The sequence below is a fragment of the Anastrepha obliqua genome, chromosome 4 (genome assembly GCF_027943255.1).
Source record: "Anastrepha obliqua isolate idAnaObli1 chromosome 4, idAnaObli1_1.0, whole genome shotgun sequence".
In the NCBI taxonomy this organism is placed as follows: Eukaryota; Metazoa; Arthropoda; class Insecta; order Diptera; family Tephritidae; genus Anastrepha; species Anastrepha obliqua.
This window is the reverse complement of record NC_072895.1, coordinates 98,487,937-98,515,405: the sequence shown is the minus strand read 5'-3', so window position 1 is coordinate 98,515,405 and position 27,469 is coordinate 98,487,937. Positions and strand designations below refer to the sequence as shown.

The window sequence follows — 27,469 nt, the reverse complement described above, 5'->3', positions numbered from 1 at the left end:
TATAATACGCAGCAGCTTTAAAAGCCATTTAAGTGGATTTGCTTCAACATCAAGACACTTCCCATAAAGTAATAAGTTATAATACCGCACTAATATAATATATACATGCAAGCCATACAGTCACATTGAGCTCGATCAAAAAAACTCGCCCCTAAAAGGCATTCAAAACGCTCCTACTTTCTTCCTCGTACCCCCAACTCACCTTAAGCTAATTAGCAGCTAAGAAAAGTTAACAAAGATTACTGGAGTATGCTGCTGGAATGGCCGTCTAAGTAACCCCAATTTAGAAGTCTATTGACCGCAACTGAAGTCTTGGGTGCATTAGTGGAGACAATGCGGACGAAGAGACAGACAGATCGCAGGGATTCATATTAGGTCAAGTAAAAAGTGCTGAGCGGTTTTTCGCTTGGTTTTAGAGAAGAAACTACTAAAGTTAGAATATTCCGATTTATCTGAAGCTTAAAATAAAGGGTGGTTAAGTTTTAAGGGCCGGTGTTAATTTTAAATAAAATACATTTTTTTTATGAAATTATTGCCATTTATCTTTATTATGACAATATCGGTATAGCTCAATTATGTATGGAATAAAATATCGGCCAAATGGCTGCCACGGCCTCGGCGGCACACCTCCATCCGATGGTCCAAATTTGCAATGAAGCTGAGGCATTATTGAGGTCATATATCCTTAATGTGCCGAATTATCTCATCCTTTAGCTCTTCAATTGTTGGTGGCTTATCGACGTACACATTTTCTTTCAAATAACCGCAAAGAAAGAAGTCCAATGGTGTCAAAACACATGATCTTGGCGGCCAAATGACATCGCCGGGACGTGAGATTATTCGGCCGACTATACGACGAAAGCGCAAGAAGCTCGCTTCCAAAATCCAGAATCCATGATGAGTAATTGGTGTTCTGTAGTTAAGACGCTCACATGCCCGCTAAGAAGAAACAGGGAAGGAAGAGCAGGTAGTTCCATGTTAGTCTGCTGATTTGTTCAAACTTCATAAAAAGATTAGGAAATTTACTAAAAAGGCATGAAAACCCCAAAAAAGAATTAAGAATATCAAACTATGTAATGAGACTGCGTAAGCCAAAAAAAAAATAAATAAATTATAGTTATGAAAAAGGAGGTCAGAATGCACTGTTACTTTTATACTTCGCGTTTACTTCATTTAATGCGTTTACTCTCCAGCGGGTTGGGAAAAGAAAACATCCGCGGTAAGACGTGCTTGTCCTAAGAAGCGACTAAAATCCCGCAGGAGAGGAAGGGGGCTTGAAAGGCCTCACTTACCCCAAGAACCTCCAGCGGCAGAGCTGCATAGATCATCAGGATCAACACCAGTGAGATTGAGAGATCAGATATGATTACAGTACACTGGCAAATATTTCAGATTAGACAGTCTATGGAATGGTGAAAGTAGTATTCTCTCACTTCAGTACAGTAGGCTGACACCTCACCGAAATGACTGATAGGCCAATGTAGAATCTCCTGCGCGCCCTTAAAACTCTTGCAAGCCTTCGGATACGTTCCACATACGTCACCATTAAGTTGCTGGTGCAGGCTTAGTTGAGAAATTCTGACTAGTTCCCGTCCTGGCTCTGAACTCTATTGCGCGTGAAGTGTAGAGTCAATCCTCGTATGTTTTCTCTGCTTGCATAGATAACCATGGGGACACATAGCGAAACTGCACTTTCTTGTGAGGACAGCGGCCTGAAGTTGGGACTCTAGAGAATTCAATATGAGTAAAAAAATCGCAAGCAAAACTTCCAAGGAAAAATTGAAGGAAGCAGAGATGATCGAAATAATAAGGTGGATCTGGAAGCAGCCTTCAGAAAAAATAGCCTACTGCAAAGATTCCCGCCGGCAAAGATCGTACGCACTCTAAATGCAGCTGGAAGCGGACCAGCCCGCACTGCGTCCAAAAGTGCCAAAGCTGATAGCTCCGCAAAGGGCAACGGACACACTAACATTAGCATTCAGAGGAAGGATGACTCCAGTACCTGCATTAGGGGGCAACAGTCAGCGCAATATACGCCAACCAGCACTCTTGCAGCGGCAAGCCGTATACTTTCGCTAACCAAAACTAGTGTGCGCCTAAAGAGACCTCCGAGTTTAGAATCACAAAAATCTGCTGACGGGCCTGCGTAACGCAAAAGTAGCACACACTTCGAAGCGACAAAGGGCAAGAATCTGCAGACAAGCGGACTGTAAAAGCACCCGTAGAGGAGAGGTTGAGCGAGCAATAGGCGGAGGAACCAAACAGGTGGAAAAAACAATGGCGATTTAGAACGGACTTGAGGCAGCTCCAAATCTCACCGCATGGACACCTAACGAACAATGTTCAGTGAGGATACCTACCAAATTCGAGAGCTACAGCTTTGTTAGCCTTAGAAGCTCCCTCGAGCGCTCCCGATCTACTTGTGGCCAGAAGGATCTTGCAACTTTGCATGTTTGTGCACTAGCCCAGCGCTCGCTGAGTTGACTCGAGGCCCATCTTTCCAGGAGCAGACCACAGGTTTTCAAGGGTACCCCAATCCTCTCATTTTGCGATCAAACCGTCTCAAGGGTCTCCTGTCTAGCGAACTCATCGGCCCAGCAGTTTCCCTCTACGCCGTTGTGACCAGGAACCCAAATGAGCCTAATATCGAAGTATTTCGACGCAATCGAGAGAGAAGTCAAGAATTTCCCGACTAATTTCGAACGCACAAATAACGAGCGCAAGGCCCTAATTGCCGGTTGGGTGTCGGAGTAGATATTTGAATCCTAACTATGCCACTGCTTGATTAATTGCGGCTACTTCCGCTTGGAAAACACTACAGTGGGCCGGGAGCCGAATTTGAGCTTGAGTTCCTCGCAGAATACTCCTCTACCAACTCTTCCGACATGAAAAAGGTTTTATTTAATGGTCTTTCAACTCAGTACTGAGAATATTGCTTCCATAAATATACAAATAAATTATCCGTATTTGTAGCTTCGCAGAAGAAAAGGGAAAAGGAAACCAAGAAGTTCTATGTCCAATGAAAAGAGTCATTCAATTACAATACAAAGTCGAACTTAAGGAAAAAAAAATGCATTCAAAGGAAACCATTTAGCAAAGGAAAATGTGCCATTTGTCTCCGTAATTGCTCCCCCGGCTTCGGCTGCTCGTAAATCAGCGCACGCATGCGCACTGACAACGACAATAACAATAAAAATAAATAGCCAAATTAAAAATTACGGCATGGAAGAAATGAAAAGAAAAAAAATCCAACAAAAACATAACAACAGCTACTCGATTGCCAACAACAACCAACAAGAGGTAGTCTCACAAATAAATATGTCGGTATGTATGCAAGTATGTTCCGCGCAGTGCAAAATTCAAAGTAACGACAGCAACAATCATTTTGCGCTTCACTGCCACATCATCATTGCCAAGTGTGTGTGCTGGTGAGAGCCGCCATGCGGCATGTGGCCGGGTATGGCAACTGCAAAATCAACTGGAGTGCGTGGCGCGGCAATTCAAGCCAGAGGCGCATTTAAATCGCGCTTTAATCGTTAACCAACGACGATAAAATCTTAAATGCCAGCCGACAGATGAATGGAAGACAAGAATTCGCGGTCAATTGATAGCGAGCAAGAGCGACGACTGAAATGTATGTAGCTGCAGAGAGTTGGTGGGGCAAATGTGACAACTGTGTGCGGAGATGAATGGATGGTGGGATGGATTGCTTGAGTGGCTGGATGGGCAGACAACATAAATGCAGCTAGCGCTAGCAAATAGGCAAATGGGAGGTGAAATTGCATAGAAATTGGGGTATGTATGAACCGTTTTGCGATGTTCGGCGCTCCTATGCTTCCTCTGCCTTCCAATGGCTGCAACAACTCATCAAATTTTGCTTTACATGTGAAGCGTCATTTTTTATTTATTTTTCAATGTGCCACATGCTGCGTTTTGCATGTTTGGCTAAATGTTGTAAAGATATGTACGTGTGCATGTATGCAGATGTATTTGCAGCACCGCTTGCAGTTGCAGCTGTTGTTGGCTTGTCGCTGCTTTTCTGTCAGCTTCATTGATTTCTTACAAGCACTTTTAGTCAGCGACAGTTTTACGATGCTGTGACATGCTGGCATTTTTCGCTAAGCAAATACGTACACATATACACATACATAAACCTATATGTACATATATCCATTGGTATCTGCAAGTATATATACATGGAAAAGCGTGAATAGGCAGATTTTACTTGTGTGATTCCCTCGAGAGTTTTGCTATTTTATGTTGACATTTAAAAATGAGGTTGTGGAAAAAAGCAGTTACCTAGATTTATGTGTAAGTAGCTATAAATTAGCATAAATATATAAAAACAAAAAACAAAAACAAAAAAATTAAAAAAAAATTTAATTTTAATAAAATGTCTAATTTAAAAAAAGAAAAAAAAACATTTTAATAAAAATTAAAATACAAAATTGAAAGAAAACAAACATTTTTTTAATTAAACCAAAACTAAAAAAAGACTTTTTAAATAAAAAAAAAAATTTTAATAAAAGAAAATAAAAATAACATTTTTTAAATAAAGAAAAAAATTTTTTTTTTTAATTCTAAAAAGTAAAAAAAAAACAAAACTAAAAACAAAATTGCTAATTAAAAATTAATTTAAAAAATTGTAAATAAAAAAAAAAAATTTAATTAAAAAATAATAAGAACAAAATTTTTGATTAAAAACAATTAAAACAAATTTTTTTATTAAAAAAAATTAAAAAGAGGTGCGTGCAGCGTAGTACACATAACAAGAGTGAAACTTTCAAGACAGACAAAGAAAGAGGGAGAGACCCGTGAGAGAATGAGAGAGTGAGAGAGAGAGAAAGAATATTTATCTAAATAAATTCACAACATTTGCAGAGAATACAAATATACAAAATTTACAAAAACGGAGAAGTGTCGACCGGTGTAGGTAAACGCCGGAAACAAACCGTGGCAACAACGCGCACTACTCCGCCGCGATTCCAGGAGCGCAGCAACGGCACAAATTACCGCAAGGCAATACCAATAAATCCGACGCCGAAATGCACTAGCCAGGAAACGGAAATAAGCATAACAAAGTAGGCACCAAAAAAACAAAACGCCTAAAAAATTGGGACAAAAAAGGTGGGGCCTCCCCAGTAGGCTCCAAGGAAATATAACGCCCAAAAGTAGGCGCCAAAAATACAAGTTTGCCCCAACAAACAAGCGCCAAAAAGTAGGTAGTTTTATTTCTCACTAGAAATTAGCAACCACAAGGAAAAACTCAGGAAAAATAGCCTAAATTGTATCTGAGATATATATACGGTATAACTATCTCTGTCTCTCCTTTTCCTCTACGTTATATCTTTTTTCTCTCTCGCGGAACAAAAATGCCCAAACCGTTGCATGGCCTTGAAATTTTACTCTCCATTCTCTTTTTAGTTAATAAAAATTAAAAAATAGAAGCACTAGCATAAAAGAATCGACGTTCGGGATACAGTGAAATTTATACAGCCGCTGGGCGTTTTATTCATATTTTCATATTCAAATAAATGGCATTCTCTTATTTACTACTATACGCGCATTTAGGATTTTTGTTTTCGGTAATTGTATGCCATTTTTGTGATAACAATTTTATCGTTCAATACTTTTCCTTCGTTCGGTACAGAAAAGTCGCATTTGAGGCAACTTTGGAACTCGTCATCCAATGTTCGGTGGACGTAGTTGCTGAGCAATTTCTTCTAAATAACCACTTTGCCAAACGTCAAACTTCATTCTTTTCCACTAAACTGTTTCTTTTTCTCAAATTTTACTTGAGTTATTTGATGGCACCCTAACCAGTAGAATGGGTGTACTGTACAATGACTTATGCAGGAGTTGTGAAGATGAAGACGAAATTGAGTCGATACAACCCCTCCTCTGTGAATGTCTTGCAGTTCAAAGAAGCCGTGCCAAATATCTTACCTATTATTTCTTTGAAGGCTTGGAAAATTTGCAAAATTTCTCATTCGAGGGATTATTTAACTTCTTAAGAAGAAGATCTAAGTGGTTTAAGCCACTTAGTTAAGGGATGGTATTCAAATGCAGGTATCACAATGAGCCTTAGCGCTACCGAGTGGTTTGTCTTAGACAAGCAACCTGTTTAAGCTAACCTAACCCAGCCTATTTAATGCACAGTTCACAAGCAATTGATGGGTGTCAAAATTTGAATAACATAGAAGATGAGCATTTTATTTTTTGAGATTTTTATAATTGTAGAAATGTCAAATAAATTTTATGTACTAAGTTTGGTGACGTCTAATACACAAATTGCACAGATATGTGCATAGAATGCAAAAAAAAATTAGATTTTTCCACCGGAACTATAACCTTTCCATATATCACTCTAATCATTTAATAACTTTTCTAAAAGCGGACGATATTCGGCAGGCAATGTCTAAATCTTCCCTCAACACAGCATCATTTTCTGTGGAGCCAAGCTACCAGCTACCGGTCAGGTCGCAGGTCGCGGATGATGAACGATCTCTAGATACAGAGGTTAGTTGCGAATAAATTAGAAATAACAAATAAGCAATCCAGGACACACGTAGCGGCTGGCTCATCCTTGCAGACACCTGCTTGAGCCAGAGCTGCCTCCCAGGCACGTCAGGAGACACCTCCTTAATTACGCCGAACAGACATCTACTGGACAGGACAGTGTTTAGACAGTGAATAAGCGACAATCATCGAGAGACCATCACCACCTTCTTTAGCTCCCGATCACCGAATGCAGTAATTAGAATCTAACCACCACCTACAGCAGATGAAGAGCTCCAACTTCCTCGTGAGACCCGCGTAACACTGGCACAATTACGTTCTGGATATTGGAGCTGGTTAAACTCTTACTTATCCAGAACTGACCCCGAAATACGAAACATATGTCCTGTATGTGAAGGCACCTCGACGACACTAACTAACTTTTCACATGCCCCACTAAACACACTCATCTAACACCCCTCTCCCTCTGGACCCAACATGTCGAAACAGCTAGTTTCTTGGGCCTACCTTTAGATGATTTAGACGAAGATGACCGGTGATGTACACTACACAGACAGGGCTTAGTATTGCTGCTACAATAACACCAACAACAATACCGGTAGCGGCTGTTGTATCAGACTGTAGTGGTAAAGTTAAGTGAGCTCTACACTCCTGTAATTAATATAAAAAGAATTCCAGTTTCGTAAACACCATCGACACGCCGCGAAGATGCCGCCTTCAAATAAGCATCAAGTTCAAAAAACTTTCCGGGCTTTCCATAGTGGGCGACTGTAGGTTCGGAACTTTGCGGCATCGGCCTGACACTTTAACAAATAATAATGATAATTTGAAAATTTTGATATCATAAAAACGAGATGTCTGCCGGAGGCGGCATACAACTGAAGGCTCCTCCATTGTGAGGATAACATCAAGTCATGCATACCACAAATCGTAAGAGAAGAGAAGCTCTGTGAAACACTAAACAAAGTACGCAAAAATGAATCACGGAAGTTCTTGGGAACTAGGCAGATGCGGTATGCATACAGACAATCAATGGATACTTCGCAAGAGCGTGGAGTAATTCTGTAATTTTTTTTACCACTAATCGGTCGATGGTGTTGGCGCAGTGTAAATATCGATGTCGATTTCAAAGATTACAACGCGTACCTATCCGATTTAAACAGACTGAAACCACACAAGACCTTGCTGGATTTGGCCGCCACCACTGTGGTAATTCGACAGAGAATATCGCAGGTGTGGCTGCCGATGTCGCTGAGGACGAAGAAATATTAACCAGGCGACGGGCCACGCAATTGGGCATCACCCTACAATGGACCGTACGGCGAAGTTTAATGAACACATGCCCCCAAAATGCGAACAGTGTATCCATTAGTGGTTGTGGACCATCAGGCGCTTTGGACTTGCTGTCAAGCTAACCTCAATCTCAACGTCGAAGAGGACAATCTTGTGTCGAATATCATCATGAGCAACGAGTCGCATTTCCATTTAAGCCGTTATGTCAATGAGCAAACGCTTCATTTTTGGGGTGCTGAAAATCTGCGTGTGAAGCACGAAGTGCCATTAAATGCACTCAAAGTCGCTGTGTGGCAGAAGTGATTGGACCGCAATAAACGACTTCTTACTGCGGCAATTGGATGGGCGGGACTTAGTGAACACTAAGTTTTTGAAAAGTCATGAGAAATGCAATAAACGCGCAAAAATGTGTGTATCAACACTGGCAGTAGCCACTTGACGGATACGATCTTTTCCACTTTACAAAAAAAATTTTAAATGTTCAAGGATTCAGGGGGTTCCATGTTTTTGTATTTAGTAAAAAAAGTTATTCAACTTCTTTTTAACTGCATGAGAACTGTTGAGAACATCGATAGCTACGGTTTGACAACTGAGAATGGTAATTCGTGGAAATTTCCAACAAAACAAAACAAATAAAAGATAAATCAGTTCGCGAAATCCATAGATCACTGGCGACATCATCGGTGCTTATTTCTTTCGAAATGAAGAAGGCGCTGAAGTCTGAAGAAGATATCATCACAATCATATTGGTTTTATAATTTTTTCGTGCGGTGTATGTCCTCTTTTGCCTTGTTCACTCCTCTTGGGAGCATAGGGCTTAGACAAGACTCGGTCTTGCGTTGGTTTCGTTAATCTATTTTGCTTTTTGACCGGGTAGGTGATTAGCCTGCCGCTACTAGTCCTAAGTAGTGGGAATGCCCACCTGTCGTTGCTTAGGAACTATGCCTTCCTACTGCTGTGAGCGCCATCTGTGTTTCACATTTTTCTGGCAGACGGATCGCACTGATGGTTGAGGACTTCACTAAATTTCGTGTGTCTGCGCTATTACCGCGATCGCCCGCTTCCTCTTGCTGGCGCCACTGATGCAATGTGCAACTGTGTGTTTTCCTTTGTTTTTTTGCTTGTTAGCCACAATGCAAATAATGCGCAGACTGTTGTGCAGGAGTAAGGATGGAAAGGATTTTTAGTGAAGAAGTAGTGTAGAGATTGAGCACACAACCTCTGTGATGGCAGGCTAGTGAACTTACTCTAGACTACCGGGGCCGCCACAAATAAAAAAAAAATGTTTGATTAAAAACAATTAAAAAAAAATGTTGATTAAAAAAAATTAAAAAGAGGTGCGTACACATAACAAGAGTGAACAAGGCAGACAAAGAAAGAGGGAGAGACCCGTGAGAGAGAGAGAGAAAGAATATTTATCTAAATAAATTCACAACATTTGCAGAGAATACAAATAGACAAAATTTACAAAAACGGAGAAGTGTCGACCGGTGTACATAGGTAAACGCCGGAAACAAACCGTGGCAACAACGCGCACTACTCCACAGCGATTCCAGGAGCGCAGCAACGGCACAAATTACCGCAAGGCAATACCAATAAATCCGACGCCGGAATGACTACCGAGGCCGCATATCCTCTCTCCATTTCTCTATTTTAAACCTAAAAAAATTTCTTTTCGAATTTTTTACTTTTTTAAATTTATTTTTTATTTGCTCCCCAAAAATATATTCCGCTATTTACGAATAAAACAAAATTTATTTCTGCATTTTTACTAAATTTTTTTCCCCCCATCCCCCCAAAATATTTTCCTATTCGGGTGGCGAAAATTGCACAAGATTTCACTTCATCCCACCTGCATCTCTCTACTAAATTATTATCACGTTTTGCTGAATTGCCACAAATTAGTCATTAGCATTGTCTGCTAATCCTTTTGCGACCACCAACTACAACAACAAATCACACGGCTCAAGCCCAAAAATCACTACAAGCCACAAAACGCAATCGCCCGGAATTAGCGCAATGCCTAATGGTGCATAAAATAAACAAAATTTATAAGCAGTATGGTATGGTATATGGTATGGCATCCTGTATGAAGGTTTATAATGCAGAGACACACGCAGGCGTCGGCCATTAATGTGATGAGCTGCCTACTCGCACAAATGGACAGCAAATCCATCAAATAGATGCGCACAAATTGTTGCCGGCTCAACATGAAATAAAAGCGCAAAATAAAATATAAAAAAAACCTTACATACACTAATCTATGTATGTGTGTATATGTATATGTATACATGTATTCAAGCCTACTACTACTACTTGAAATGCCAAAAACAACTTACCAAGATCTTCTCCATTCCTTTTGCCGCCACTGCTGCTGAGCTTATTGCCCGCAATCAATTTGCCACGATAAACCTTCTCGTTGGGTTGCGCCACCACCACATTATTCTGCACTGATTCATCGTCCACATTAAGGTCAGGCGCAACAATACCTGGATCTACGCCGTCATCGCCACCGGCGGCCGCGCCGACATCTTCGTTTGCAAGTAGTTGATTATTTTCGAGTGGCGGCACATCACCAACACCACGACGCTGCTCACCACGCCCTCTCCCATCTGGTGCATCAACATCATTCACGCCATTCGCGCCACCATCGTCGACAATCGCACCGCCGCGATCTACACCGAAACCGCCACCGGCCTCATAAATGCCCTGCTCGCCATCAGGCACATTGACTGGCGCGCCGCCGCCGCCACCTGCAACACTTTTCAATGCCAACGACATGCCGTTCCATTTGGTATCGCTGCTACTGCGCGTGTCATCGTTGTAGATGAAAAAGGCAACAGTGAACCAGATGGCGGTGAGTATGGCCACGATTTTCACAATGGATGCTGAGCGGCGACGCCAAATGAACGCCATCTTTGCCGTTGTGTGATATTAATTTTTGCAGTTGTGAAAGGAGGGTATGTATGTGTGTGTGTGTGTATGGGTGTGCGATTGACTAGTAGTTGATAGTTGGTGTGCGAGTGGAAGTTCGTTATTCGCTGCAAGTTCACTTTACTCGTTCGCTCACACACTCGCGCTTTCAGCTTCTTCGCTGCGTCTGTCTAGATTTTCCGCTCTATCACCGTCGCACGTCAAAATAAGTCACTTTGTGTGCTTTGCTTTTATTGCGTTAGTGCTTTAGCTGAAATTTGTATGTGTTGCGCGCCTAAATTTATACCTCAATTAGGCTTAATTTATGTCTTGCCGATTTCGCTGATTGCGTACTGCTGATATGAGTTTGCTATGCAAGCCGCTACGCAACGTTTGCTTGGCTAGTGTCACGTGATTATTTATTTGTGCAATTAGTTGGCATACTTTTGGGCGCCGTACGTTGTTTATTTACAAATTCGTTAGACGTAATTTTTCTTACTTTTTTTTGTTACTTTTGTGCATAATTAGCCTCGTTCTTTTTTTTAGTTTTTTTTTTTTTGTTTTTTGCTTGGCAATTAGTTTCTGTGTTTAGTCGCTTCTATTTTATGGCTTGGTGCGCTTGGTAGAAACGCTATGAAAATTATAAGGGTTACAGTAAAATTCTTTTGATATGTTTTTTTCGAATACTTTGTTTTAAAAAATATAAAATGCTTTGATTTACTAGCCTTGCGGTATGCAGTTGAAGCGAATTCTTTTACGTTCCTGCGGTTCTGGCAGTTTTTTGTGGTGTGTGTGTGTGTGATTTTCCTTAAATTTTCTGATCTCTGCTATTACATAGTCTTAAATGTTCTATCAACCAACTCCAAGTTTTTTCTTCTTCTTTTCTGCTTCTTTCTCCTCCTCTTCTCCTTTCTCAGTAGCGCTCTTGACTTGACTTCCGCTCGCTGAATCGGCGCTTCCGCAAAGCACTAAATTTTCTAAGCGGTACTTCTATTTTCGCTTACACATTCACTTTTCCACTTCACTGCCTTTTGCAGTTGCTGTGTCCTGTTCTCATTCAACTTCTTTCGCTTTCTACTTTCTACTTTCGCTTCTCTTCTCTCTTTCCCCTTTATCACGCGTCAATGCTAAGTTGTGTTTTTCTTACTCTCGCTTGTTTACCTTTCTAATTTCAATTCGCCGTTGTTTGTCTTTTGTTGGCCGTTATGTGTTCAACGCCTGTGGTCATAAAAATCGCAAAAATCACAAACCCCAACGCGCTGCTCTTCTATTTTCGCTCCGCACACTTTTTTGTTTGTTTGCATTTATTGTCGTCTCGCCACCATTCACTAGTTGCCTTTGCTATGTGTGCGCGCTGCTTCTTCTTTATTTATTTATCTTACTCTATATGTGTTGAGTTTTTGTTGTGTTGACCTTAACCGCGTTGTCGTTCTCGGTCCATCGCATGCACTCGTACGTGTGCGTTCCGGTCGTTCCTCTCAGTTCCCGTCGCTTCCACTTCAGCGCGTTACAGTCGCTCACACTCAGCACTGTTGTTTGTTTTTGCTGTTTTTATTTATGTCCTTTCGTTACTGGCTTTCCTATAAACTTTTTATACTTTATTGCTGCGCTTCGTTGCGTATATTTGTTGTATGTGCTTTGTTTATCTGCAAAGAAAAACGAAAATGGAATTGTTGAATAAAAGAGCGTCGAGGGGTAATCGATAGAGTTTCGGGTTCAATAGTTTGTTATATTTTGGGCAGTTAAATTTTATTTGTTTGAACAGTACTTTGCCTGTATACCCCCATGCCTAGTCGTATAGGCCGCTATATGATTTTTACGCATTTCACAGGTATACAAATACAGTGGATACAATCGCACTTTAATGCATTTTAAAATTAATTTCGAGTTTCTAATTGGTTTAAAAAAGGAAATCAAGGCGATTCTCTCCAAAATTAAAAATAAATGTTTTCCTTTTTTTTTGGAGTGCCCTAAAAACACAAAATAAAAATTCATTTTACAAGTTCTTACTCTAAGAAAATTATATAAATAAGTGAAACTGTTGGTAATTTTGGGGAGTAAATTAAGTTTCTCAAGTAAATTTTTTTCGAAGTATTAGTCACATTAAAATTTACGCATGATCCTTAATTTTTTTGTTTGGACTAAAATATTATTTTTTTTACTAATACTAACTTCCCAAAATAAATTATTTTTTAATAAAAAAAAAAATAAATATCAACTAAATAAAAAACACTCAAATTTTTTTAATAAATTTATTCAACTAACTTAAATAATAACACAAATGAAATACATTTTTGTTGTATTGATAAAATATTTTGTTTTTAGAAATTTCTATTTAATTTTAAATCTTGGGAGAGAAAAGGGATCTAGGCTGGAGAATTTCTTCAAGTCATCCCCAAAGGGCAGGCTAAGAAATCTCAAGCGCCTAGAGAAAATGTTCAACAGTCTCTTTCTCTGTAGGATCCCCACAGCTTCTGCAATAGGGGTTGTACGGAATTCCAAGCTTCTCCGCATGAGTACCGATCACCCAGTGACCAGTGAACAGCGCAATGAGTTTGAAAATTGAATGGTGCGGGATTCCCATCACCTTAAGCGTTGGCCTTCTTAACGCGATTTTCTATGTGCAGCTTCTAGTGGAGCTTGGAGTCAAGTATTACACTAAGATACCTGACATCCGATGCGAGTGTAAGACCCTGGTTGTTTAGTCTTGGAAGCTTAAAAGGCGGAGGTTTGTATTTCCTGGTGAAAAGCATCAACTCCGTTTTGTCAGAGTTGACTCTGAGATCGCAACTGGCGGCCCAACTACTGAGTGTAGCCAGCACACCTTCCAAAATTTCAGAAATTACTGATGGTAAGGGTCCTGAGACCATTAGGACCGGCATATGTTATCACCTTTACTCCTCGCCTGTTTAGGCGAGTTAAAGCTTCATCCATAGCTACTAGCCAAAGGAGAGGCGAGAGAACGCCTCCCTGTGGGCTACCTCTATGTACGAACCTAGTGATTCTAGCCCCCCCTGCCGCAGCATTTATTTCCCTACTTCCAAGCAGGGACGAGATGCAGAGGTAGATAGGTCTTTCTACCCCCAGCCTATTTGGAGCAGTGGCAATTGACTCAGCCGTAATATTATTTAAGGCGCCCTCTATGTCTATAAAGACCGCTAAATTGAATTGTTTTCCCTCCAGAGATTTCTCAACAGTCCCTACTACCTCATGTAAGGCTGTCTCGGTAGATTTCCCTTTCAGGTAAGCGTGTTGGGCTGAAGAAAGTCTGATTTCCAAGTGTTCTCGAATGTGGTGGTCGATCACGCTTTGAACACCTTGAGAATAAAAGAGGTAAGACTTATGGGTCTGAAGTCCTTGACCAAGACGTGGCCCCTCCTTCCTACTTTAGGAATGAAGACCACCTTGCTTTTCTTCCAGCTTGCAGGGACGTGGTTTAGCGAGATACATGCCAGAAAGATCTTATGAAGAACGGGAACCGCCAAGGTTTTAGTCTCCTGAAACATTACTGGCATGATACCATCGATACCTGGAGATTTAAAAGGGGAAAAGCTGTTATTAGACAGGAAACTCACGTGGAAATCTAATATTGAGGAAAGAGTAAAGAAGGCCAATTATATACTTGCAAAAAAGCGGTCGGTATTAAATGGGGACTAACACCTCGTGTTACGCACTGGCTCTGTAGTTAGGCCAATCTTAATGCATGGAATACTTGTATGGTGGCCTTCTGTTCAAAAGGCTAGTTACGCTAAAATCATGAGTAGCTTCCAAAGAACAGCTTTTTTCTGCATCTCTGGCGCTTTAAGGACTACTCTTCAAGACGAGTATACAGTCAAGAAAGGAGTGGCAGACACCAAGGCCATGGAGAAGGGGGAATTAAGTTTTTATACAGATGGTTCCAAGCTAGACGATAAGGTTGATTATGGAGTTTTCTCGCAGGAATTAGGACTGGAACTATCCGTCCGACTACCAGACTACTGCAGCGTCTATCAGGCAGAGGTACTAGCTATAAAAGAAGTGGCTACATATCTAAATACGCACGCCGTAACAAAAGCGACTATAAATATCTATATTCTCGGATAGCCAAGCGGCCATCAAATCAATGAATGCGGTTATACTCAGATCGAAGGTTGCAAAGGAATGTCGGGCAGCCCTAAATGATATTAGTGGCGTATTCAAAGTCAGTCTTATTTGGGTTCCGTGGCACAGAGAGATTGAGGGAAACTGTAAAGCTGATCAGCTAGCCAGAAAAGGTACTGCTGTTCAACTGCTCAGTGATAAAAATACCATTGGAATACCCATGGCCACGAGTAAACTAATAATCAAAAACAACATTATCCAAGAGGCCAATAGGTTATGGAGAGATGAAGATACGTGTCTAACAGCTAGGCTACTATGGCCGCAAATAAACAAGAAAAGGACAAAGAAATTGCTTAGTCTCTCAAGAGACAATACCTCGAAGGTCGTGGCTTGTTTAACCGGTCATTGGCTGCTTGGCCTAGGAGTTTTCTCCCATGAATATTGCAGAAGTTGCAGAGATGAGGAAGAGGAAAACACAGTGAGTAGTTCCTTTGCAATTGTCCAGCCCTAGCTAAAACCAGAGCAGGTTGTTAAGTAAATACTTTTTAACTCTCTTACAGAGCTGTCTGGCGTGGGGTTGGGATCAATTCTACGTTTCATAAGAGCCAAAAAATGGTTCCACGAAGGAAGGTAAATGGGGTTCCCGTGCAGCTCAGTGGCAGCACAACGGACCTGTAAGGTCTAAGTGAGTTGGTCGCGCAGACCGACTATCACCATAACCTAATCTAACCTAATTCCTTAAAACACATTTTTTAATAACACCTTTTTTAGTTAATTTTTTTAAGTAATAAAATTATCCTAAAACATATTTGCTTTTGTATGAATTAAAACTTTTTTTAACGTTTTTATTATTAACTTTTTTGACTAGTAGAATTTTCCTAACCCTAACGGATTACTAACTTCCTAAACTAAAATATTTTGCAGCGAAAGTTTTTTATTAATTTTTTTAAATTGTCAAGTTTTCCTAAAACGAAGTTTCCGTAGGAATTAAGTTTTTTTTAATATTTTTTTTAACCGTTTTCTGTACTAGTTAAACTTTATTTGTATACATAACTATTTGTTTTTAATAAATGTTTTAATAAATATTTTTAACTACTACTACTATTGAAATTTTTTCATTAATTTTTTTAACTCTTATAATTCTCTTAAAAATTTTTTTTTTATGAATGAATTATTTTTTTAATATGTATTTTTTTAACTTTTTTGCATGAATTAAGTTTTTTTAAATAGTAGATTTTTAACCTTGTTTTGTATGAATTAAATTTTTTTGATGTTTGTTTTTTAACCTTTTTTGTATGAATTTAACATTTTTGGTTTATATATTCCATTTTTTTTTTTTAACTTTTTTTCAATAAATGTTTTTTATTACAACTAACTTTCTAAACTAAATTTGTTTTGTGGATATTTTTTAAAGGTTTTTTTTTCTTTTAAATATGTTTTTTCAATGAAATTTTTATAATAAGTTTTATTTAACTAAATTTTTCAAACAAAATTTTTTTTTGTATGAATCAAAAAATTTTTGAGCATATAAATTTCTTTAAAAAATTTATTTTTAGAATAAATGGTTTTAATTAAGACTCCCGAAATGAATTTGTTCTATATTAATTGAAAGTTGTTTTATTTGAAATATTTTTTATTTGCAGTAAGACCCTTTTTTATAAATTTATTAACAAATATAACTTTCCTAAGGAATTTGTTTTCTTATATTTCTTTGTTTTAATTTTTTTTACATACATTTTTTTTTAATTAATGTTTCTTACTTTTTAATATTTTTCAATATTTTTTTAATAAAGTTTTTGTTTTGTAAATTTTTTACAAATACAACTTTCTTTCGGCAGGCTAAGCACCTACCCTGTCAGAAATCAAAATAGATTAACGAAACCAACGCAAGAGTCTTGTCGAGGCCCTATGCTCCTAGAAGGAGTGAACAAGGGGAAAAAACACAACTTTCTAAAAATTATAATTTTTTTATTTACTATTTTGTTCATTTCAAGAACCTATTCTGTTGAGCGTTTCTTATTCTAGACAGTTTGAAGAAGTTCCTAGAAAGTTGCGTGAGGTTTCCCTGTAGCGCTTTTAGTTTTCCGAACATTCTGTGACATCTCAAGAAAATAATATCAGATTCCAAAGAAAGTATTGCTAATTTTAAAAGACGTGAAGATGTGACGTTGAAATTCCTTCAGTTTTAAGTGCTCTAAGTTCGGTTGAATGAGCTCTCAAATTTTTTGATTTGTTTAAAATAGCCTTAGAAATTTTTTTTGAGCTCTCAAATTTTTTGATTTGTTTAAAATAGCCTTGGAAATTTTGTTTGAGTTTACCAGGAAGTGCGAAATACGATTTCTAATAAGTTTGCTGAGATTTCTATAACGTCCTTAGAAGTTTAGAAAATTCTGTAAAGTTTCAACAATGTTCTATAAGGTATCCACAAAGTTTTTCAGCTTTGTGGAAGGTTTTATAAGGTTTCCCGAAAATTCTGCGAAGATTCAAGAAAGTTCTATGAGGTTTGCAACATGTATTTGTTTTTGAGATTTGTTTAAGATTCTATGTTCTATGAGTTCCGCGCGACTCAGGGGTTATATGGGATTTTGAAACGATTGTGATAAATTTTAAAAAGTTACATTAAATGTATTAGATTTATATGTATGCAGAAGATATTGTAAAGTTGCTATAAGTTTTCGCTATTTATGGAATTGTGTAGAGATTTTCAGAAGGCTTCGAAAAGTGTCTAGAAAAGATTTTTAGAACGACGTTGGGCATTCTTGAGGTTTATAAAGGCTTTGAACTTTCCAACAAGTTCTTGGTATTCTCAAAAGCTTATAAAAAATGTTCATAAGAATGTGTGAATTTTATGAGACACTGTATGCGCGTATATGCATACATAACAATGTTTTTATTTACAAATTTTTTATTTGCTTTCACATATGCTTTTGTTTTACTATTCTGGATTATTTTTCGTAACCCTCCATTCCTTTCCTTCCTCCTAGTATTTGATTTTTTTTTCATTTATTTTGTGGTCTGCAGACCGCGACGACAATTTGTTATTGTATTTGTATAGCATATGTGTAGTTTTGCTTACATACATACATACATATATAAGTATGTAAATGCACTCAGTTATCGCATCAATTTTTCACTTTGCTTGTATTCGATCGAGTTTTTCGTTACCAAACCACTTATCTGCATAAATATTTATTTTTAATCAAAATAATTTCTCTAACTGGCAGATAATAAAAAAAAATATTTTAATCTAATAGTAATCAATAATACGAGGGCTACTATTCGACGTATGCAGCCAGCGTAAGAATTATTCTGAACTGTGACAAGTTATAGTGGAAAGGAAAATATGTGGAGAGCTTAAAGGATTACTTATTATTTTAGCCCTTTTTATGATGGACTCGAGACCGGGAAAATACAAAAAAAAAATAAAAAAAATATTCTTTTTGCACTTTTGTGATGGACAGATGGCCGTCCGTTACTTTAAAATACTGTTGACACAAAACTTGAGGCATGAAGATAGCTCTCAGCCATTAGAGCTCTCAACCATAGAGTGGTACAATAATAACTAGGAAATGTTCCCTTCTAACGCCTTTATTGTGTATGCGGAGAGCTTTAGTTTAACGGACTCTAGCTAGGACTTTAGTTTCGGACGGTGGGCTAAAATATTTATTTCTTGATACATCGCCTGAGACTCAATGAGTGCTAGGGCTCTAGCTTTGACGAACGTGATTTAAGATTGATTATTAGTTTTATCACGAGTCTTATTCCTCTAGCTGAGCACCAGATGTACTATCTTAGGGTTACAGCGACGTTGAGGAGGTTGTATGTATATTGCCACATGCCCAACTGCTACTCCTGTTCACCATGGCACCTTCATAGGAGCGATAAACAAGATCAGAGGCTGATTGATTTATTACTTGCAGACAACCTGATTACTTCCATATCAAGCGGACGGCTTTTCGCTATATCGCGTAAAGGTATTTTTATAAAGGGTGGTTAAGTTCTAAGGGCCGCTGTTGATTATGAATGAAAAACATTTTTTTTTTTTAATTATTGTAATTTCTCCTCGTTATGTTAATATTGGTATAGCTCTATTACGTATGGAACAAAATATCGGCCAAGTGGCCGCCGCGATGGTCCAAATTGTCGATGACGCTGACGCATAATTGAGGTTCTATGCCGTTAATGTGTCGAATTACCTCATCCTTTAGCTCTTCAATTGTTGCTGACTTATCGACGAACACCTTTTCTTTCAAACAACCCCAAAGAAAGAAGTCCAGCTGTGTCAAATCACATGATCTTGGCGGCCAATTGACATCGCCGCGCCGTGAGATTATTGGGCCATCAAACTCTACGCGCAAACGAGCCATTGTTTCGTTAGCTGTTTGACAAGCAGCACCGTCCTGCTGAAACCACATATTGTCCACATTCATATCTTTCAATTCGGGCCATAAAAAGTTCGTTATCATCTCACGATAGCGAACACTATTCACAGTAACTGCCTGAACGGCCTCATTTTGGAAAAAATACGGCCCAATGATGCCGCCGGCCCATAAACCGCACCAAACAGTCACTCTTTGTGGGTGCATTGGTTTATCGGCAATCACTCTTGGATTATCATTCGCCCAAATGCAGCAATTATGTTTATTGACGAATCCACTGAGGTGAAAATGTGGCTCGTCACTGAAGATGATTTTCTTCGAACACCCGTTTTGATTTGAACGCCCAATTGTATAATAAGCCTGAATAACTTTAACGTGTTGCTTGATTGTGTATAATTCTATGATTTAAATTGAGTTAGTCTGAAATTGAAACGTATGAAATGAAATGCTGAAAAAAACTTGACGTTTAGGTGTGGTTCACATTCAACACCGGCCCTTGAAATTGAACCACCCTTTATATATTTGGCGTATAGATACAATATTTTTTGTAATTCAAAAAAAATGTACCAAAATACATTTTTTCCGATGTGTTATAAGTTTATTCGAAAGAGCAAATATTTACATTATTTTGTGAAAACGACTTCTTTAATGAAGCTGCCTCGGCTGGCTTAGCAGTAGTGCAACCTGTTAATCGAGTTTTCCCAGACCTTGCTGACACTTTCAGGCTCTTTAACATGAATGACTTGCTCGATATTCGACTTTAGGGCTTGAGTCGTTAGTGAATTGGCCAATTGGGAAGTGGGTGGTGTGAAATGCTGTTGAAAATAAGATCATCCAAGTTTATTTATTCAATTTCCGAATACAAAAGATCATTTAGCAAGCTTCTTCGGCATTCAACGTTGACTGAAATGCCGTTGCCAGCAGAATTTCGAAAGTAAATTGAGCCACCGCTTCATAATCCGTACCAAACTGTCACTGTCGGAGGATGCATAGACTTCTCGACGATCATGTGCTGCTTTTCCGATACTCAGAAGCGGTAGTTTTGCTTGTTAATATAGCCGCCGAGATGAAAATGCACTTCGTCAGAAAATATGATTTTAGTTACTTTACTTATTTTCAATAATCGTTCGAATTAGGCTACACAACATTGACTTTGGAAATAGGTTGCAATATTTCCCAACGTTATTCAAGGGGGAAGCCATTCATTTCATTCCGAGGAATTATAATACTAATTCTGTGTCAAGTTTCCTCAGCGGCAAACTATTATTAGCGTGAAAATAAAGCATGACAAAAAAACATTCTATGCAGCACCCTTTATAAGCACTTCCGATATCTCAGGCGCTCGCTGTATCCAAGTGAGAAAAATATGTAAGAGTAGCTGTCACAGAATATACACAAGTACTTCTACAACCTAATACTCAGATAAAAGTTATTGACGACCTGGTTTCTAAAGCCTTGTAAGCTCATGCACATATTGATTATCGCGAAATAATCTATTTCCATGTTATTTATTAAAATACCATATTCCATATACATACAAACAGTTGATAAAACTACGTTTGTAAAATATAAGTAAAGAAAATAACAAAAGCTTAGTGAGAGTGTCTCCCCGCTCTACACTCAAAAAGTATGGAGACACTCTCCCATTCGTGTCGCCCGAGCAAGTAAATAACAATTTCATATAACTTCCGTTATCAGTCTCTCTTACGTTATATTCACTCTCATACACCTTCATGGATTCATTAGTCATTTGACATTTTCGACAGACGTGTATAAATTACAATGTGACAGCTGAACGGACGGTAAATTCGCAAAATGGAGCGGGATAAGTAATATATAAAGCTCGGCATACCTGTGTGTATGTGTATGCATGCTAGTATTACAAATGCACAGTTTATCGATTTGGTTGTTCTTGCATACTACATTTAATTGCTTAGATTGCTGAGCGCGTGCTAGTCGCTTCGAGTATTCTTGTTGTTGCTTAAGTGAAGCTTACTGCTGCTTAAGTGAACAAAGAGACAGACAATCTAAAGGGAGTATTGGCGAAGTGTAGGTGTTGTGATAATTAACTGACATGAGAATGTTTTCAATTAACATATTAGCAACTAAATAAATCAATAAGGGACGGGTTATGGGGAAACGAAGTGATAAGTTTGACAGGTTTGTGCGACGAATTGGAGAGTTGCGACGTGGAAGTGTTAATAAAACATAGTAGGTGCGTTTGTGCTAGAAATATTGAAGTAAAACGAAAAAATAAGAGAAAAAATTACTTCGAGAAAACTAAAAAAAGGTTGCAGATTAATTTTTGATTTGAAATAGGATTTTCAAGGTTTGTACTAAAAGAATATAAGAGAAAAAAATACAGTGCTAATATAGCCTGAAAAATTACGTATTTTTTACCTTTTTAAAATCCCTCATGCTGAGAGAGTAAAATGGACACTAAACGAATTAGTTATATGGGAACTTTATGATTTCTCTCCTACAATACCTGCATCAAGAATGATAGAAAGAAGATTGCGCCCATTAGAGAGTAAGTGACGTCACGTTTTTCCAATTTGTGCAGTATTGCCAACCATTTGCTCTTCGCAAAAAATTTAGTGCTTTTTTATACCGAATGTGCAAAAATTTTGAAGTTTCGTGTTTGTTTCTTTTTTTGATTTAAAGCTACCGAAGGTTTAAGTTAAAAAAAACTGTATTATTATACAAAAGAAGGTTAAAAAAGGCCTCTCTGAGAAGATCTTAGTGCTAATGAAAATTAGTTGGCTCTTATAAAATTTGATATTTTCAAAGTGTGAATTTAATTTGTTGCTCCTTTTAAGGTTATGCAAGAATATTAAATGTCCCTCTCTCAACTATTCGTAAGATTGAACACCTTTTTACACATTTTAAAAAGCGTTGGAACTTACTGAATGTGGATTAAAACCATAGAGGTGTAATCGTTTCTTCTGGCCATCACTCCTTAGTGGGACATAGGGCATCAAGAGGTGTATTCATTGTAAAAATAAGCCACAAACTATCAGAAAATACTAAAGAAACCATACTGGCATTTTTACAAAAAGAGTACTTTATCTAGTTACATAACCTCAAATACAGCAAATAAGTCGTTTGCTCAACAAAAAAAGTCTTGCATAACACATTCATTTAAAAAAACGCAGATTCTAAAGATAATTTGTCACGCATACAAAGTTCTTTAAGTGATTCAATAAAAATTTGGTGTTTTATTTTCTTTAAATGGGCATTTTAGGTCGTTTTTACATCCAAAGCTAGGCAACACTGCGCTGTGCGAGAGGGAGATTTGACTGCCGAAAGCAGAAGAACACCAACAATACCTGCAATCGCGGGCAATGCCACCAGATGTTAAAAAAAAGTAAAGCTAAATAAAACTGAGTGAATTATTTAAATAATTATTAAAAAATGTATATTTTACAAAATTAAAAACATTACATTTTAATTAGAACAGGCCAGAAAAATGTCATGAAGAAAGAAGTAAATCTCCGAGACTAAATAACAAAAACAAATGCTAAGCAAGTTACGAAAATGGTAATCTGGCCATACTGAAGCTAAAATCACGTAACTCGTTCTCAAATTCGCTGAGAGCCAAGTAACGGGACCACGATAGGCGCCATCTCATTATTCTTTGCATCATGTACCTGCATAATAGTTTCTTGAGTTGCCTTGTGATGTATTTAAATGTGTGCAAGAATCAACGGTAGTTTTAAATTATTTTGATTTTTGCTTCAAGATCCGTTACATTTGAGTGTTGCCTGAAATTTAAGTTTCTTGAAAGAGTCAAATGTTTTCATTAAGGTTTTATTTCTAGTTTTGGCAATTGCGTGATATTTTTATTCGCAATAAAAAGGATTCCTTAAGGTAAGTTGAGTAGTTTTCATTAGCAAATATTTTTATACGAGGAAAATAACTTTTCCGAACACTACGCCAAGAGGAATGCAGCCATCTAGCGCGGAGCGCCCTAGTATTCCAGCTTATAATGAATCGAGAGTTTCAGTTCGGAAATAACGCTAAAAGTAAATCAAAACAAAAATTCCAGCCAGAACTTTTTGAACATTCCTGGTAGATATGTAAAAATTAAAAGATCTGGACCAAAGTCTAAGATTGATGACAGGTGTGAGAGAAAGATATAAGACTGTTGGCTGACAATAAAGAAATCAGTTCGAAAAAATATTAGATGGGAACTGTCTCTCAATGTTACGAAGAGAAGAACACAGGCCGAATTTAAAATAACAAAATAGACTGGTTAAACCGATGTTTACATCTCCCCACAAAGCAGCTAGTTGTTGTTGTTGAAGTGGTTGAATATTTCCACTGAAATAATCCTAATTAGTGACCAGCACTGTTTTACTACCACTGTCTCGTGTGATGATGTCTTTTTTTTGTTTCCAAGTCAGATCCATTTAGTGAAGTCCAAGTATAACAGCAAATCCTTTATCTCGATGTCTGAGATCTCCTTAATTTGCTGTACGAAAGGCTTACCGAAGGAGCAGAGTCGTGCCCTATCTAGCCAGACTAGCGGACATTCACATAAATAGTGGAAAAGACTTTCCTTCGCCCCTTCCGCTTGACAGCTTCTGCAGATGGGATTGAAAGGGAGGTTGAGTCTGGCTGCATGCTCCCCTACTTTCCAATGACCTGTAAGGGTTGCAGTGATGCCTGAAATGTTTGGCCGAGAACATCCTAACAGGTGATTCGTCCTATGGATTTTGTATGACGGCCATGTGTTTTTTGTTGTAATACATGTAGTTAGTTGCTTCCATCTTCTTTCGGCTAAAGCATGATTGTGTGAAGCAATGGATGCTTTTGTTGTGTTCAGTGGGGTGGAGACTGCCACCGCCTCTGTTAAGTCTAGTGTCGATCCTTTTCTTGCCAGCTCATCCGCTATCTCATTACCCCGAATGTTCCTATGACCGGGAACCCAAAACAGCTAGACTCGAAGCCGCCGATAATCATAAGTTCTGGGATCATGAGTGACAATCCATCATTTTTAGCGTTGAAGAAGAAATTAACCTTGATGGGCCTAATGATTGTCGAAAGTATTGAAATTTTGAAGTTTGACGGAACTCTAAACTAGCGATTAAACCGTGCGCTACCGATGCCAATCCACACAACTACCTGTCCTATCGCTTAGCTCGCACTCTCTTCTTCGTTCGGCCGTCATCCTCTGCTATGATCGCCAACTGTAGTTGACAAATATTTTTGTTTAAACCTTACAGAACTTAAAAGAACTTTAAGAAAACTTTAAAGAACTTTATTTTTTTTTGCGTATTTCTATTTTGTGAGTTCAAGGCCCGCCTTAATAATGAAATAAAATTACGAATTTAAACATTTGAAGCCCACTAAAATATTTTAAATCATGTTTTTTATATCTGTATATTATTACGAAAATTCCCTACTTCATCAGTTTTCACCCAGATCTTTGTCAAAGTTCATTTACGTCAAGCCAAATTACTCTCAAAACTCTCAAAACTCCAGTGTGGCCGTTTTGAACGATGCTGAAGCCTCTTACACTTCTGGTAGACCGGTGCACTTTTACAACAGGTGGTGACTTGGTGTCGATCGACCTTGCCTTGTTTTCTAAATTCATTCGCCAAATACTGTCAACTTAGTAAGTAAGCGAGGAGAAGCTGTATTGAATAAAAAAATATATATTGCCGAAGTTCGCAGTATTCCAGCCACCCTACTTAACCGGGATCCGGCTCAAATTCTGTACAGAACTAAAATATCACGGGATCGTTCCCACGACAGTCGGTTCTACGTTAATGGAACGATCCGGAGTTATATCCGGTTAAGAACTGTCACTCCAACAGCATTGCACCGGAAATATTTGTGCTACTATAGCAACAACAACAATCACGGCGGGATTTCGATAAGAAGCTAAACTGGGTCCCAAACTTCGAAGATCGCTCCAGGACAGACCTTACCATCTTACATTCCGGCAAGGCAGCTGAAGCGAAAAAATTGTGTCTGCAGCTGGTAGAAAGACTTATACGTTTCCATGGAATCACTGTCTGGTGACTTGCGTTAGAAGAACAAATATTTAAGAGAGAGCCTCACAAAGGCTCTAGAACTTCTTTTAAATCTACTCCCAGTGGGCTCATGTGAAAAAATCTTGGCTAAATGCAACACAACTAAAGTGAGTACAATTCCGAAAGAAGCCGGGAAGAAATTTCGATAGAGACACGCAACAATTTTACGCCACTCCAAGCGTATTCTTTCAAACCAAGTTCTTCACTCAAATCTCCAGCTGTAAGAACTGTGAAAACCTCACGGCTATGGAGCCAACAACCATTTTCACAGATGCCTCCAAGCTAGTCAATGAGGTAACGAGAGTGATCAATTGTAAAGAGCTCTCACTGAGCCTCAGTTTACAGCTCACGAGTCTTTGTAGCGTCTTTCAGGCTGAGCGTGCCCAAATGCCCGAATGTAACCGAGCGCGAACGTACGATAGCAAAGCGGCAAAATAGATGGGATCACTCCTCCAAAGGATGATGGACGTATAAGTAGGTCCCCAAACTAGATGAATGGATGAGCAGAAAGCACGGCGAAACAGATTACTATCTAACCCAAATTCTCAGCAGACACGGTGGCTTACTAGCGTAGCTCCATCGTTTTAATCGACCTGCCCAGAATGCCACTTTTCACTGCGCCAGATTTTATGAAGAGCGCTTCGAACTAGCAAAAGACCTCGACGTCGTCCCCTCACCAGATAATCTTGTAACGCAAATGCTAAACTCGAAAGAGAAGTTGGAAGCAGTAAAACAGTTTGCACCGAGGTTATTAATAAAACTGCGAAACTTAGAATGGGAGCGCAAAGCGGAAGCAAAGCGAATGTGATCGATAAAGAATACCCAAAAGATGCCTAGATGCGTCGCCCAAATAAGCCATTTTGAAACAGATCTCCTGTGGAGATGACTGTATTCACGAACAGACGACAAGCACGACCGCGTGAGGTTAAGCCTCAAGACGAGCCCAAACAGACGACAAGTCGATATCGAGTAACGATATTGCAATTTTCCAATGTCCTTTTGGTGACAAGCCAATGGATGCTATCGATAACGTATAACCGCAATACGCAATTAAGAGAGAAACTTGGGCGCATAAATACGGATCCACCTTGAAGAAATTGCTTTAAGCAGTCCCAGGGTAGAATCAGCCGAGAGAAGAGGAATGTTATAGGGTTAGTGGGAGCATGCCCCACATACCACTGGTGTGACGGCACTTTTGATGATTTTTCTGACATTTTCGATTTTAACCTCCTCTGCAAAAAAAAAACGCTGAGTGTGCCCTCGTCGCAATACATCCTATGGCACTTCACTCTAACTTCCAAGGTTTTCATGAAAGGAGTTAACATTATTATATCCCCTCATCGAAGGTTACTATGGGGCGCAAAGCTATTTGCATGAGTTGGCTGTGAAGTATGCAATGAATGTAGTAACCCTGGGACATTCCTCGGAACTGTTTTGTGGATGAGCTGGTGAAGAAGATAATAATTCCGAGCACCAATTCCTTGGTTTCGCTGCTCGTGGACCTGTACGGCTCATGTTTATCAATGCGTGTGCCTGTAAATTCGCAGTTCAGCGGTCCGATACAAAATCATTGGTTCGCGTTCTGCGCTAAAATCTATAAACTCTTAACGTGCCGCAGCGACTAAATAAGCCTGAACCTTTTCCATTGACGCACTTTGCATAGAGTTTGATTTACGAGAGTTGCAGATTGAAGAGCGATTGAAACGCTCACTACCGCTTTATCATCACAATTTAATATATCTTTTTTCAGTATCATTAACTGAAAACTGTCGTTGACGGCACTTCCGTTGAAAAGCCTGGCACTTACAACCACAAATAAAATAAAATAAAATGTCAAAAGAGAGTAGAGAATAGCAACTGCCAAGCGAGATAAGAGGACGTTGACAACGCTATCGCTTGAATACTTAATGGCTGGCGTTAGATAAATGACGTAATAATATATTACAGTGTTTTTGCTTGCACTGTTTATTTTGCTATTTCTGTTACTTGCTTATTTTTAACAAATTGCAGCGGAAGCAAAAAGCGAAGGTGAAAATGAAAATGGAAATGAAAAGAAAATCAATGAAATTATTTAATTTAAAGTGGCAGATAAATGAAAGCTAAAGATAAATATATGCAATTATAGGTGAAATGCTTGTTAAATAAGTGAATATGGGAAATTAGATATCGCTGATAACACTAGGCAACAAAATAAAAAAAATTTAAAAAAATATTTTACATTTTTCATACGCAGTCTGAACTCCG

At 38.5% G+C, this 27,469-nt stretch overlaps 1 protein-coding gene across 2 annotated transcripts in view; it reads right to left on the bottom strand.

The window, feature by feature from the left end:
• The window catches only part of LOC129246129 (putative polypeptide N-acetylgalactosaminyltransferase 9), a 210,733-nt gene that overhangs the window by 139,378 nt on the left and 43,886 nt on the right, over positions 1-27,469 (bottom strand). For both annotated transcript variants that reach the window (XM_054884690.1, XM_054884691.1), the window contains exon 2: positions 10,152-12,371. In XM_054884690.1, the coding sequence (XP_054740665.1) occupies positions 10,152-10,728 (577 nt within the window). In that variant the 5' untranslated portion in view covers positions 10,729-12,371. The remainder of the gene's footprint in view (positions 1-10,151; positions 12,372-27,469) is intronic.